Source organism: Mesoplodon bidens, assembly GCF_964165515.1.
Source record: "Mesoplodon bidens genome assembly, chromosome: 3".
Lineage (NCBI taxonomy): Eukaryota > Metazoa > Chordata > Mammalia > Artiodactyla > Ziphiidae > Mesoplodon > Mesoplodon bidens.
This window is the reverse complement of record NC_138178.1, coordinates 167,109,917-167,122,426: the sequence shown is the minus strand read 5'-3', so window position 1 is coordinate 167,122,426 and position 12,510 is coordinate 167,109,917. Positions and strand designations below refer to the sequence as shown.

The 12,510-nt window shown below is 55.6% G+C and overlaps 1 protein-coding gene across 3 annotated transcripts in view; it reads right to left on the bottom strand.

The window, feature by feature from the left end:
• Positions 1-12,510, bottom strand: part of RIN3 (Ras and Rab interactor 3) — a 123,984-nt gene that overhangs the window by 15,986 nt on the left and 95,488 nt on the right. For all 3 annotated transcript variants that reach the window (XM_081230316.1, XM_081230315.1, XM_081230314.1), the window contains exons 6-7: positions 8,487-10,058; positions 6,240-6,548 (exon numbers count right to left, since the gene is read on the bottom strand). In XM_081230316.1, coding sequence (XP_081086442.1) covers positions 6,240-6,548; positions 8,487-10,058 — 1,881 coding nt within the window. The remainder of the gene's footprint in view (positions 1-6,239; positions 6,549-8,486; positions 10,059-12,510) is intronic.

Below are 12,510 nucleotides of genomic sequence, written 5' to 3'. Positions count from 1 at the left end.
CACGGGCCTCTCACTGTTGTGGCCTCTCCCGTTGCGGAGCACAGGCTCCAGACGCGCAGGCTCAGCGGCCATGGCTCACGGCCCTAGCCGGTCCGCGGCATGTGGGATCCTCCTGGACCGGGGCACGAACCCCCGTCCCCTTCATCGGCAGGCGGACTCCCAAGCACTGCGCCACCAGGGAAGCCCCAGTTTGGATTTTTTAACATCGATTTTTAGAAACCAACAGACAGACCTCCCTCTCTGTCCTGTCTACCCTCAGTCAATGTCATAGGCCTGTCAATCCCTGCACCTGGGGTCTCCCAACCCCCGCCTCTGCCCTGCCTGAGCCAGCTACACAGACTCCCGAAGGAAGAGAAGAAAGCAGCTCGCTGGCCTTCACTGCCCTCCCGGATGTTGCCTGCTCTTTATTCTTTTAAGAAAGAGTCCCTCATTTGTGTGCACTGCATTCTTCTTTCCTTCCCCCAACTCCTATCTTATGGAGGAGTTCTTGGGCTTGAAGCTATTTCTCCCCATCAGCGGGGCCAGCCCTGAATGCTGGGTCTTAGACACCGAAGAGGTGGGAATAGCTTGTTTGTCAAAGTAACGGGACAGATGATTCTAGAAGTTCTAACTGCTCTCACTGAGCCTCATGCAGTCTGCTCATCCAGTCTGCTCCTGGCTGCAGGACAGAGGGCCAGGTCTATCCAAAGCCATTGTCTCGGTGAACTCCCCACCCTACCCGACACGGGCCCCTAAACCTGCTATAGTGGAGGAAGCACTTGATCAGAGTTCGGGAACTTTGGGATCCGTTCCCAGGTTGGCTGCTTGGTACAGTGATGGAAGCACAGGCTCTGGAGTAAGGATATCCTAGCTTTGAATTCTGGCCCATCTGTATCATGGGCATTAACAGCAACTACCTTTCTGGAAAAGACAGCCTGGCTGTTACCTCAGGCTTTGTGTCTCAAAGTTCTGCCTTTCCCACTGTCTCAGCCGGTCTCGCCAGCAGCCAGGCCGTGTGGATACCAGTTACTATTGCCAGCATCGTGCAATGGGAGAAACGGGCTGGTGGAGCTTCTTTCCTGGACTTGAGGGGCTGGGGCAGGGCGGGTGGGGGAAAGGGCAGTTTTCTGCATAGAGTGGGTCAGTGGTGGAGGCCGGCGGCAGCCTAGCTGGCACTGTGCCCTCCACGGGGTCGCCCATGCCTCCCAGGGCTTCCACGGGGGGGGGGGCGGCGTGGCTGGGGACCACACTCAGAGTAGCAGAGCGCTGGAAGCGTCTGGGGGATGAGGGGGTGAGGGTGCAGGAGGAGGTGAGGGTGCGGGAGGGGAGCGGGGCCGGGTGGGCGGAGGTTATGAGCAGAAGACCTGGTCCTAAGGTCACTGCATGTCAAAGTCAGAAGAGAATTTAAGAGTCAGTCCGGATCTGGCTGAAAATGCCTAACCTCACTCTAATCATGCGGAAACATCTGACAAACACAAAATGAGGAACTTTCGTGACAAAGAAAAGATGGGGAGGGGGCAGGGAGAGAAACCTGGATTCCTTAAAGATGCCAATGCCATAAAAGACAAAGAAAGGCTGTAATGTTCCAGATGAAAGGAGGCAACTAAATGCGATACCTGACCTTGTTTTGGATCCTGAACTGGAGGAGGAAATGTTAATAAGAGCCTTGTTAGATCAGTGACCACTTGGAATACAGGCAGTGCAGTGGAGAAAAATATTTTATTGATGTAAATTTACAAAGCAGACAACTTTAACGTGGTTATGTGAGGGACTATCCCTATTCTCAGAAGTATTTAGGGGTAAAGGGCCAAGATGTATGTAACTTGCCCTTATATGATTCAGGAAAAAATTACATATGCATAGAGAGAGTATAAATGATAAAGCAAATGATGTAAGATATTAACAGTCCACAAGGGGTTAAGTGGATGTTCCTATTTTAATGTACTATTCCTATTCTTGAAGTTTTTGAAGTCTGAAGTGTTTTCCAAATGAAAGGTTTTCTCAAAAAGCCAAAAAATTTAGCAGCAGAGCTGGTTATTTCAAACAAAATCCCAGGTGGAACCCTGTGTGTAAAACAGGGACAAGCAGGGTTGTCTGGGGTCAAGCCCAGTCCTGTGTCCCTCTGGTGGCCCCTGGGGTGCCTCCTGGAACCCAGCTTGGGAACCACTGTGTGGCTGCATCCTCCACATTTGGAGCAGCCATTCCTGCATCTCCACATCTACTGGACACTCACCCACATATCTGTTCGCATCTGAGCCTCGCCACAGCCCCGAGAGAGGTGTTCCCAGCCTCTTTCTGAACGGGGCTAGAAACCAGAGGCTCTGGAAGATTAGTACCTCCTTGGGGCCACGCAGCCCAGGTGTTTTCTATGTGCTCCCCCCCACCTCTACCCTGCATGGCAACCTGCAAGGCAGGTCTTATCATCCCCATTTTACACACAAGCGGAGGCCCCATGAGATTCAAGTCTAAGGCTGCAGCACTGAAGCTGGGTTCACACCCATGTCCTTGAATGAACCCTCAAATCCCTGCTCTTCTTGGCAGAACTGCTTCCTCTCGGGAAGAGGCTGAGGTTCTGAGTGGGGCAGCCCAGGCCTGCTCGGGGCACAGGTAAGATTGGGAGCCACTGGGTTCACTCAGCAGTGGGAGGGGAACCCACTGTCTGGCTCTTGCCAAGAAACCCATCTGTTCCTGGTGGGTCTGTTCCTGGTGGGGAATCTTCACACGGAGCCTTGATCCCGTCCTGAATTTCTGGGCTCAGAGTCTCCCTGCCTGGAGCTGCCTTCTGAATCAGCAGAGGTTCCTGCCTCCCTGCCCCTGCCAGCCAAGGACAAGGAAACTCTGAGCGTCCTTGTTCTGTTCGGTCTTTCACGGGCTGAGCTCCGGCAGTGCCTCTGTCTTTCTTTTCCCTCAGATTTAGCCGTTCCCTCCCCCATTCCCTGCTGGTTGGTAAGTTTCTAGTAAGTAAGTTCACTGTCAGCAAAACTCACAGTTTTTGAGTTTGAACTCACTGCCAGGACACTGAGTGCTTAAAAGAACTGCAGGAAGCTCAAGGCTTCTGAGTAAACGGGGCCTCGCTGAGGATGCAACTGCCCATTTCAGGCCCAAAGCTGCCTCCCTGATAACGGCTCAGGGTCTGTAGAGCCCTGGGCCCTGACTTTGCCCCGAGCCCCCTCAAGGCAGGGAGAATGGCTGCCCAAATGAGACGTTCAGAAGGGGAAGGTAACTGTCCTTGTTAAGTGCCAGCCACTGGGCTGGATGCAAACTGCAGACCCATCTCAGTGTCACAACAGCCCCGTAACGTGGGTGTAGCTGTGCTGACCTAACACAGGCGAAACTGAGGCTCAGAGCACCGAAGTAACCTGGACACAATCACATAGCTGGGAAGGAAACCTGGATCTCTCTCTTGGACATTCCTCCAAGGTCCCAGGCCCGCCTGTCTGTTCTCGCTGAGGCTACTCCCAGCAAAGGGTCCTACGGGGCTTCGTCTCTTTTCCTGCCTTGATCCAGTTGCCCCCTCTACACACCACGCAGGACACCCCCTGAGCCTGCCTCCCTCCCCCGCTGCTGATCTGGGGCTGCCTCGCTCTGAGAAGGTTCCTGGACAGCCCTCTGCCACGCCACAACGGGGACTTAACCTCCAGCCTCACATCACTGCTGTGGGCTCCTGGACAGCTTCCCGGGTTCCACATCCCTGGGGCAGAGGAGGTCCACCTCTGAGAGCTCTGGGGGGTGCAGGCTGCTTGCTGACCCCCACCTTACTTCCTTGGAGATTTCTGAGGCGGTTTCTCAGCTGTGGAGCTCACACGCTGGCCTGTTCTCTGGACTCTACACCGCATGGGACACCCCATCTCGAGGTCTGACTTCCACTCCATGAAGAAAACCCTCCACTTCAGCATCCCGTCTCCACTGCTACAACCCTCTCTCTTCCGATCACATTTCCAATATTATGATAAAGGGTTAATGTGCAGCTGTAACTCAGGGTGGCATCTGCTTATGGGGAACAGTATTCATTCTCACAATTGACTGTTGGACCCAAGTCAGTTTAATCCAAAAGAGTGACTCCAACCTGGAATTGGCCTGTTCCAGGCCTGTGAGGAAGTTTTTCTAGGGTGAGGGGACCTTGCACCATCCGCCAGTCACACGCTAACAAATGTCTTCTGTTGGCCTGTGGCCACACCGGCCTGCCCTTCTCCAAGGCAGATGGAGACTCCCTCCCCTAAAACAGCCACCACTGTATGCTAACACATATATATGAAATTTAAGGAAAAAAATGTCATGAATAACCTAGGGGTAAGACAGGAATAAAGACACAGACCTACTAGAGCACGGACTTGAGGATATGGGGAGGGGGAAGGGTAAGCTGGGACAAAGTGAGAGAGTGGCATGGACATGTATACACTACCAAACGTGAAATAGATAGCTAGTGGGAAGCAGCTCCATAACACAGGGAGATCAGCTCGGTGCTTTGTGACCGCCTGGAAGGGTGGGATAGGGAGGGTGGGAGGGAGACGCAAGAGGGAAGAGATATGGGAACATATGTATATGTATAACTGATTCACTTTGTTATAAAGCAGAAACTAACACACCATTGTAGAGCAATTATACTCCAATAAAGATGTAAAAAAAAACCCCAAAACCAAAAGAACAGCCACCACTGGTCGAGCCTGCTAGGCACCATGCATTGAGGTTGACATTTTACATATGCTGTTTCCAATATTCATACAAGTGGCCAAGCGTGGCTTCTGAACCATTAGGGGTCTTAGTTTTGCCTCTTCGTAAAACAGCTTCCTCAGATGAGCAAACTGGGTCTTATGGGGTTAAGTAAATCACTCAAGGTCACACAGGTAGTAAGTGACAGATCAGGAACTTGAACCTAAGTCTGTATGGCTACAGAAGTTAACAATCCTTCCACTCTCCATTACCACGGCTGTCATGTACAGTTACGCAGGTTGCTTACTGCACAGAGACATCCAGCTGCTGGGGTAGTCAGGGGGTGAAATCCAGCCAGCACTCTGTTCAGTAAGGTGTGCACCACGGTGCAGTGATGCCTGTGCTTGTCTGCCTGGAGGAGCGCTGGGGTAAACTGATGACAAATGGTCCTAATGATGCCCTTGCCTACATCTGCATCCCTTGCTAGGTGCCTTTGCAGCTCTTCTCATCAAGAAGGGAAGTCTGGTTCCTCACCCCTTAAATCTGGGCTAGTCTTGTGACTAAACGAGTCAGTGAAATGTGTCCGACTGGCATTGTGCCAGTTCAAGTCCATACCGAGAGGCCTTGCAGGCTGTACTTGCCCACTTGGACCCCAACTACCGCCATGGGTACAAGCTTGGGCTAACCTGCTGGAGAATGAGAAACACGTGGCCCAGTCGCCCCCATCCCAGACCAGTCAATAGCCAATCAACCACCCAACACATAAGCAAGGCCATCCTAGCCCAGCCAGCCTCCAAAAGACCCCCTCTGACCACAGACCCTCGAGTCAGCCCCGCCAAGCTCAGGCACACCTGACCAGATCAGCGTAATTGCCCCACTGACTTCTGTAACTGATCTATGTGGCCATTATGGGTTGAATTGTGTCCTTCCAAAATTCATATGTTGAAGTCCTAGCCCTCAGTACCTCGAAATGTGACCTTATTGGGACATTAGGTCTTTGCCGATATAATTGGCTAAGATGAGGTCATACTGTTGTAGGGTGGGCCCCTAATCCAATATGACTGACATCCGTATCAAAAGGGGAAGTTTGGACATGGACACGTACACAGAGAGCACACCATGCAAAGACTGGAGTGTTGCTGCTACAAGCCAGGGAACTCTCAGAAGCCAGAAGAGAGGCCTGGAACACCTCCTTCCTTACAGCCTTTAGAGGGAGTAGGGATCTGCTGACTCCTTGATCTCAAACTGCCAGCCTCCAGAACTGAGAGACAATAACTTTCTGTTGTCACCAGTGTGTGGAACTTTGTTACGGCAGCCCTAGGAAACAAACGTAGCACCACCTTTTCCTAATTCACACAAAGGCACAGTATGGGCTGGCTTCCTTGGCTGCTTCCAGCGTGGCAGCCAACCATGTCTCTGCTCCCGGTCCCCAGGGAACCCACCGTGGCTACTCCTGCCCCAACAGGCTTCTGATTCCGGGAAGGCTTCTCCAGTGCTTTCCAAGGGCTCTGGGGTTGTTGAGGGGAAGGGGTCACAGCCTCATACGATATCGCTGCTCCCGGGATCCGGAGAGCGCCCCCAGCCCGGGTCCCTCCTGGCTGCCCACCTACCTGGGTTGCCGAGGGCCATGGAGTCGTAGATGAGCTTACAGGTCTTGAGCAGGGTGGAGATCTTCTTCTCGGGCGAGTAGGCCTTGTGCATGCTGGCGAACTTCTGCAGGATCTTCTCCATGATGGGCACCTCCGGCACGCTAGTGGTCACGCCCAGCTCGGTGGTCGTGGTGGCTAGGATCACCAGCTGGTTCTCCTTAAGCTGCTGCAGCGAGCCGTCCTTGCTGTGGATCTCATGCAGGCATGAGTTGATGGCTTCCTTCAGGGGCTTCAGGACACACTTGTACAAGGCAGACTCCACAATGGCTTCTGCAGGTGGGCGAGAGCAGGAGGGTGAGGAAACCAGCTTCAGGCATCCTGCCCCCACGTCCTGTTGCCCGACAGTGTGGCTATCCCCATCCCATGTCCCTGGAAGGACACACTCACAGTCCCGGCAGGTACAGCCCACAGTTCTGACAGGTGAGACTGTAGTACATTCAACAGAAGGCCACACTGCCAAGGGCACAGGAGCCACACATGGTATCTAATGCTTTTCACAGGGCCTGGCACAGATGAAACTCTCACAGGGCTGCTTACTAGTACACCACCTCAGAGAGCACTATGTACATGGGCGTTGTGCAGTATACAACCTGTGCAGCTGTACCTGGAGGGCCTGGGTGCCCAATAAATGTTTGGTAGAGTTATTCTTGATGTGTCTCTTTCAATTACCAGATCCATTTGAATCTAGTCTCAAGAATACAGTATAGCCAGAACCTGACTTCTTACCATTTCCAAGGCTTCCACCTTGACCTAGGCTGTCATCATCTCTTACCTGAGTTATATTAATAGCTTCTTGCCCTGGCTTCTTTTAGTCCATTCTCAACACAGCAACTGGCATAATCTTGTTATGCCATGTTTGATCATGATATTCCTGTGCTCAGAACCCTGTAATGGCTCCCATCTCATGCACCATAGAAGCTGAAGGCTTTCCCGTGGCCCACATGCCCCCTCTGTGACCTGTCCCTGTGACCTCTCTCACTCATCACCTTGTTTGCTCCCTGTGCTCATGCTGCTCCAGCTACCCTGGCCTTCTTGCTGTTCTGCCAACCGGCCAGGCTTGCTCCTACCTCGGTGCCTTTGCACTTGGCATTCCCTTTGCCTGGAGAAGTGCACGTGGCTATCCACATGGCTTATTCCTTCATTGTTCAAATGTCATCTTATCCCAGAGGCGTCCTGATCAGCTAGTGGAATGAGAATTAGTCATCTCTGATCTCACAGCAACTGTGCAACATACATGCCATAATCCCCACTCTACAGATGGACCAACTCAGGCTCTGCTGGTGCAGGTCACACAGCTACTTGGGGCCTGAACAAGGATTTGAACCCACGTCAACTTGACACCAAGGCAATGTTCAGCTTTGGTTGACAGTAGGGAAGTATTCTTGGAAAGTCTTTTTGGCTCCACCCGATCCCCAGGGTCTCAGCTATTGGCCCAGTAGGGGAGGTCCCAAGTCCTGTCCCTGTAGGGAGACACCTGAGCTGCTCTATCCCCGGGAGGTGAGGGAGGGGCCCATGTCCCCATGGCTGAGTCTCAGTAGAGGCCAAGATAACCCTTCCCTGCCACGCACGCCTAGGCTTGGCCCATGTCTGGGTCTAGGGCTGGTCCTGGCTGTCTTGGTCCTCATCCTGCCGCCTCCCCCTTCCCCTTTGCTTCTCCAGCCTCCTCAACAGGACGACACACAGCTGCCCTTGCCTCCGTCACCCCACTCCTGTCTATCCTTCCAGGCCCTCAGAGCCTCTGCTGCTAGAGGCGTGGTGACCCGGAGGCAGGGACCTGCGGTCAGCTTCCCCACCGCCCCTGGCTCCCGTGTAACCTTGGCCAAGTCCGTTCCCCTTCCCGGGCCTTTTTCCTCACCTACAGAATAAGAGGGTCCACGCCCTCTAGGGTCTCTACATCTCTGCAGCCACCAGATCTCCTGCAGGGACTGCCTCTGACCCTCAGCAGCCATGCGTGTTAGTGCTTTCTTTTTTTTTTGCCGCTAACCGCTCCTGGTGACTTGTCTCCCTAACAAAACCAGGAGCATCCCGAGGGGGGGGTCCTGCCCAGCTCTCAGGTGGTTGAGGTTCTGCCATCTAACTGGGCCCACGGGCCGAACTCGGAAGGAAGAGACACAACAGCAGAGGGGTTAGTTCACGGAAAGGGAGGATCATCTGGGATTATCCCTGGCTCCCACCGGCTCCCAGCCCCTGCCCAGGATGGGGACCCACCTAGCTCCTCCTCGGAGTGCAGGGCGGGGTCCACCAGGGCCTTGAGCTCGGTGCTCTGCAGCAGGTAGCTCTTGAGCTGGGTCATCATGGTGCGGATCTCCTGCAGCATCTCCATACTGGAGGTCTGGTGCGCCATCATCTCCAGGCTGTACACTTTGTAGTCCTGCACCAGGTTGCCGAAGTACGAGGCCTTGTCCTGGGCCAGCTCCACCACTTTCTTGTACAGCTTGCGGTTGTTGGAGAGGAAGGCACTGAAGACGCTGGTGAAGCTCACGAAGCTCAGGCGGTGGCGGGCCTTGCCCAGGATCATCGACGACTTCTTCTTCATGCCGGGGCTGCTGAACTGTTCCAGCTCCTCCTCTGTGCTGCTGGTCGAGTAGGAGTCCTGGTCTGCGGCCAAGGAGGGCACTCCCAAGCTGTCCGAGAGGGAGGCCAGGGAGCCCTTGAACTCCGCGAAGCTCTGGGGCTGGGCCCTGGGCCGGGAATGCGGGCTCTGAGTGCCAGCTGTGGGGGCAGGACCTTGGTCTTCTCCAGGTGGACCGGGCCTGGGGTTCTCAGGGGCCTCCCCGTCCGTGGAAAGCTCGGCAGTCTCCAGGGGAATTGGGAGGATCGAGGCCAGCTGCCGGGAGAGCCGTTTCTTCCTGGGAGGTGGAACTGGGGGTTGTCGAATCTTCCTCAGAGGCTCTGGCATGCTGCCCAGATCGCCGGCTTTGGCCACTGCTTCCTGGCCTTGCTCTGTGGTTCTCTGAGGCCTGTCCCCAGGGCTGCCGGAGGTCCCCTGGGGAGGCGGGCGGAGCGGGGATGCTCTGGAAAGACCCACCGGGTCTCCCTCCGCTGCTGCCCCCCTGTCCGCCTTCCCTGCACTCTGCTCCTCCAGGGAGACCTTCTCCGTGATGCGGCGTCTGGGAGGGGCGGCGGGGAGGCTCTTCTTTGTGGGCGCTGGAGGGACGGGGTTTTGCAAGGGGCTGGGGGCTGCCCCCGGCTTCATCTCTTCCTCCCTGAGGGGGCCCAGGCCTGCGAGGGGACGTGGGAGCCTCTCACAGGCTGTCATGGGTGGCTGGCTTGGAAGCTCCGGGGGGCCTGGGGTGTGGGGTGCCAGGCAGGGGGCAGACGCTGGGGGTGAAGGAGGAAGGACCTCGGGATGTGGACGCGGGGGAGCAGCCGCCGAGGGAGAACTGGGCAGAGGGCAGGCTGGAGGGGGGGCCGGGGGAGGAGGCCGGCTGGAGCCGGGGGGATGGAGAGGGAGCGGCGGGGGAGGGGGAGCTGGGCGGCGAGGGGCCCACCTGGAGGTGGGGGAGGTAGCGTCGGAGGCAGGAGGCGATGGGCGCAAGGGGCAGCTTCCCGGGGGTGGCTGGTCAGCCGGCAGGGAGCTGCCGCAGTCCTCGATGAAGACTGGATTCACAAACCACAGGCGGCCGTTTCCTATGGACAGCTCGATTTCACACGAGCAGTTTTCGTAATGGGCCGATGACCTGAGAATGGAGGCGGGGGGCGCTCCCGGGGCTGGGTCTCTCGGGGCCTCCACTGGGCTCCCACCTCCTCGCCGGGGGTTCAGTGAGGAGTCCCAGAAGCCTGTCGAGATGAGGGAGGGAGAGGCGGTCAGTCCTGAGGCCGGGCCCCAGCCTGGCCCGGGCGGTGTCTGTGGGCCGCGCGGGGGCCAGGGCGAGGGAAGGCCGCACAGTGCTTGCTTCACCGCTCCGAGGGTTGGTTTCCCCTTTGGGACTGTTTTAAACCTCTCCCACTACTTCCTGCCTTGAGAGGGGAAGCCCCACGCCATCCTCCCCTGCGGTGCCAGGCTGGGGCCGGGAGGGCGCTGGTGACAGGCTCAGCTTCAGTCCTGTCCCCTGGCGTGTGAGACCCCACGGGGGGGGCACCCATGCCCCGGGGTGCAGGTACGTACGGGGATGGAGGGGACAAAGCCCCGGAGCTCCTGATGCTGACCTGCTGGGTGCTCTGGGGCAGGTCACTGGACCTTTCTAGGCCTTCATCTAGGCATCCCTAGGATGGGGTCCTGACAGAGAAGTTGCTTTAGGCCTGTTTGGGCCACTGCAGTTGTCACAGCAGGAAGAATGAACTATGGATTGTAGCCAGTGAGCTCAGACCTGACCACCCAAGTGGGGGAATGCCTGCCCTCTGCAAAATGAGTCTGCCTCTGGCCAATCTCAGCGTTAAAACAGGAAGCTGCCCTGTGCCCCTACCTCAGAGAGCTGGAGCTCCTGCACTGCTGAGTTAAGTCCCAGCACATGCCTTGCTCTTGACTCAGCCCTTAGCTGTGGCCACCAAAGCAGGCCTGCACTGATGGTCAGCGCCATGCTTGTTCTGCGTAGCGGGCATGGGACGTCCAAGCTGAAAGGGCGCTGGGGCTTGACTAGCTCAGAGGAGTTCTTGACCTCTCGGTACCAGGCTCTATGGAGAATCTGACAAAAGCTCGGGATGCTCCCAAAAGGCCACAGGAGCACATTTTGAGAACAAGGTCACTTGGCTGGCAGGTCACTGCAAGCTCACTCAAGCAGCTCCTTTTGGAGGAGTATGGAACCCAGGTCTTGTTCCACGTGTTCATTTTAGAGATCGATAGTGCAAATTCCTTGTTAGTGACTGAGCCAGGCCTCCAGCCTCTCACCCAGGGCTCTTTACCTCTGGGAGGGAGTCATCAGTAAGAAAACTACCAAAAATAGCATCAAAGACAATACCAGGAACAAACGTGCATTGCGTTCTGGCTCCTGTGGATTCCTTGTTCTACAGGGACCATCTCACTGATCCCTGACCACAGGCCTCTGGTGTCCTCATGTTGTCCCCGTATGGCAGATGAAGATGAGAAAGCCAGGGAGATGAACGGTCACCGGGTTGGTGAGTGAAGGGAGGTGGAATTTGAACTAGGTCACACTAGCTCTAAAGCTGAGAGTGGCATGGACATATATACACTACCAAACGTGAAATAGCTAGCTAGTGGGAAGCAGCCGCATAGCACAGGGAGATCAGCTCGGTGCTTTGTGACCACCTGGAGGGGTGGGATAGGGAGGGTGGGAGGGAGGGAGACGCAAGAGCGAAGAGATATGGGAACATATGTATATGTATAACTGATTCACTTTGTTACACAGCAGAAACTAACACACCATTGTAAAGCAATTATACTCCAATAAAGATGTTTAAAAAATAAATAAATAAATAAATAAAGCCATGTGCTGGGCCGCTTCATAGGAACTTGCGACACTTCTCATCCTGGTTGCTCTCCTGGCGTGAGTAGTGGGGTGGTGAGCACCCCAGAACGGGGAATGTGGTAAGAACACAGCAGGCTCTTGACATCAAAAGAAAGGAGATGTTGCAAGATGGCCAAGGGCAGCCGTGCATGTGTGTGCGTGTGTGCGTGCCCGCCCTAAGGGATGGGCACTCTCGGGGTTGTGGATGTTTGCCACCTTGCTGGCCAAAGGGGTCAGAAACCCAATCAAGGTGAGCAAAGTGTAATCCCAGGACGGTGGGGCTGCCGAGAAACTGACTGAAAGTGAGCCGTGCGCATCCACAGGGGAGCAGGGCGGGACTTATGGTTCAGCCCTGTCTTGGGCAGAGACTCCCAAGCCTGGAAGTGCTGTGGCCGGCTGTCGCCACAGCATCAAAGATGACAAATTTTCGTGTGGCTTTCTGACACGCCAGGCTCTGTGCCCATGCCAGCCACCACCTGAGGACGCGGAGAGCCTGGAGGGGGAGGGTGCGTCTCCAGGCTCCCCCTAGATCCAGGCGGGTTGTTCCTGAGGGCTGCCCGGACCCTGTGCTTCACTTTCTCGAGCAGCTATGACCCCTCCATGACCGGTCCATTCTCCTGGGTACTTCGCATGGTCTCCTTGGAAGGTTTCTTAGCAAGAAGCAGCAGGCGGCCAGTCTAAGGTGACTGGGCTGCAGCCCCATAGGTGAGCTGAGGCCCCCGAGGCTCACCTCCAAGTTCTCATAAGACCCTTTGGGAGAAGGTGCAAGTTATGGGGTAGACGATCAAGAGAACCGCCCACCCATGCTCGGACACTCCCATTACCGC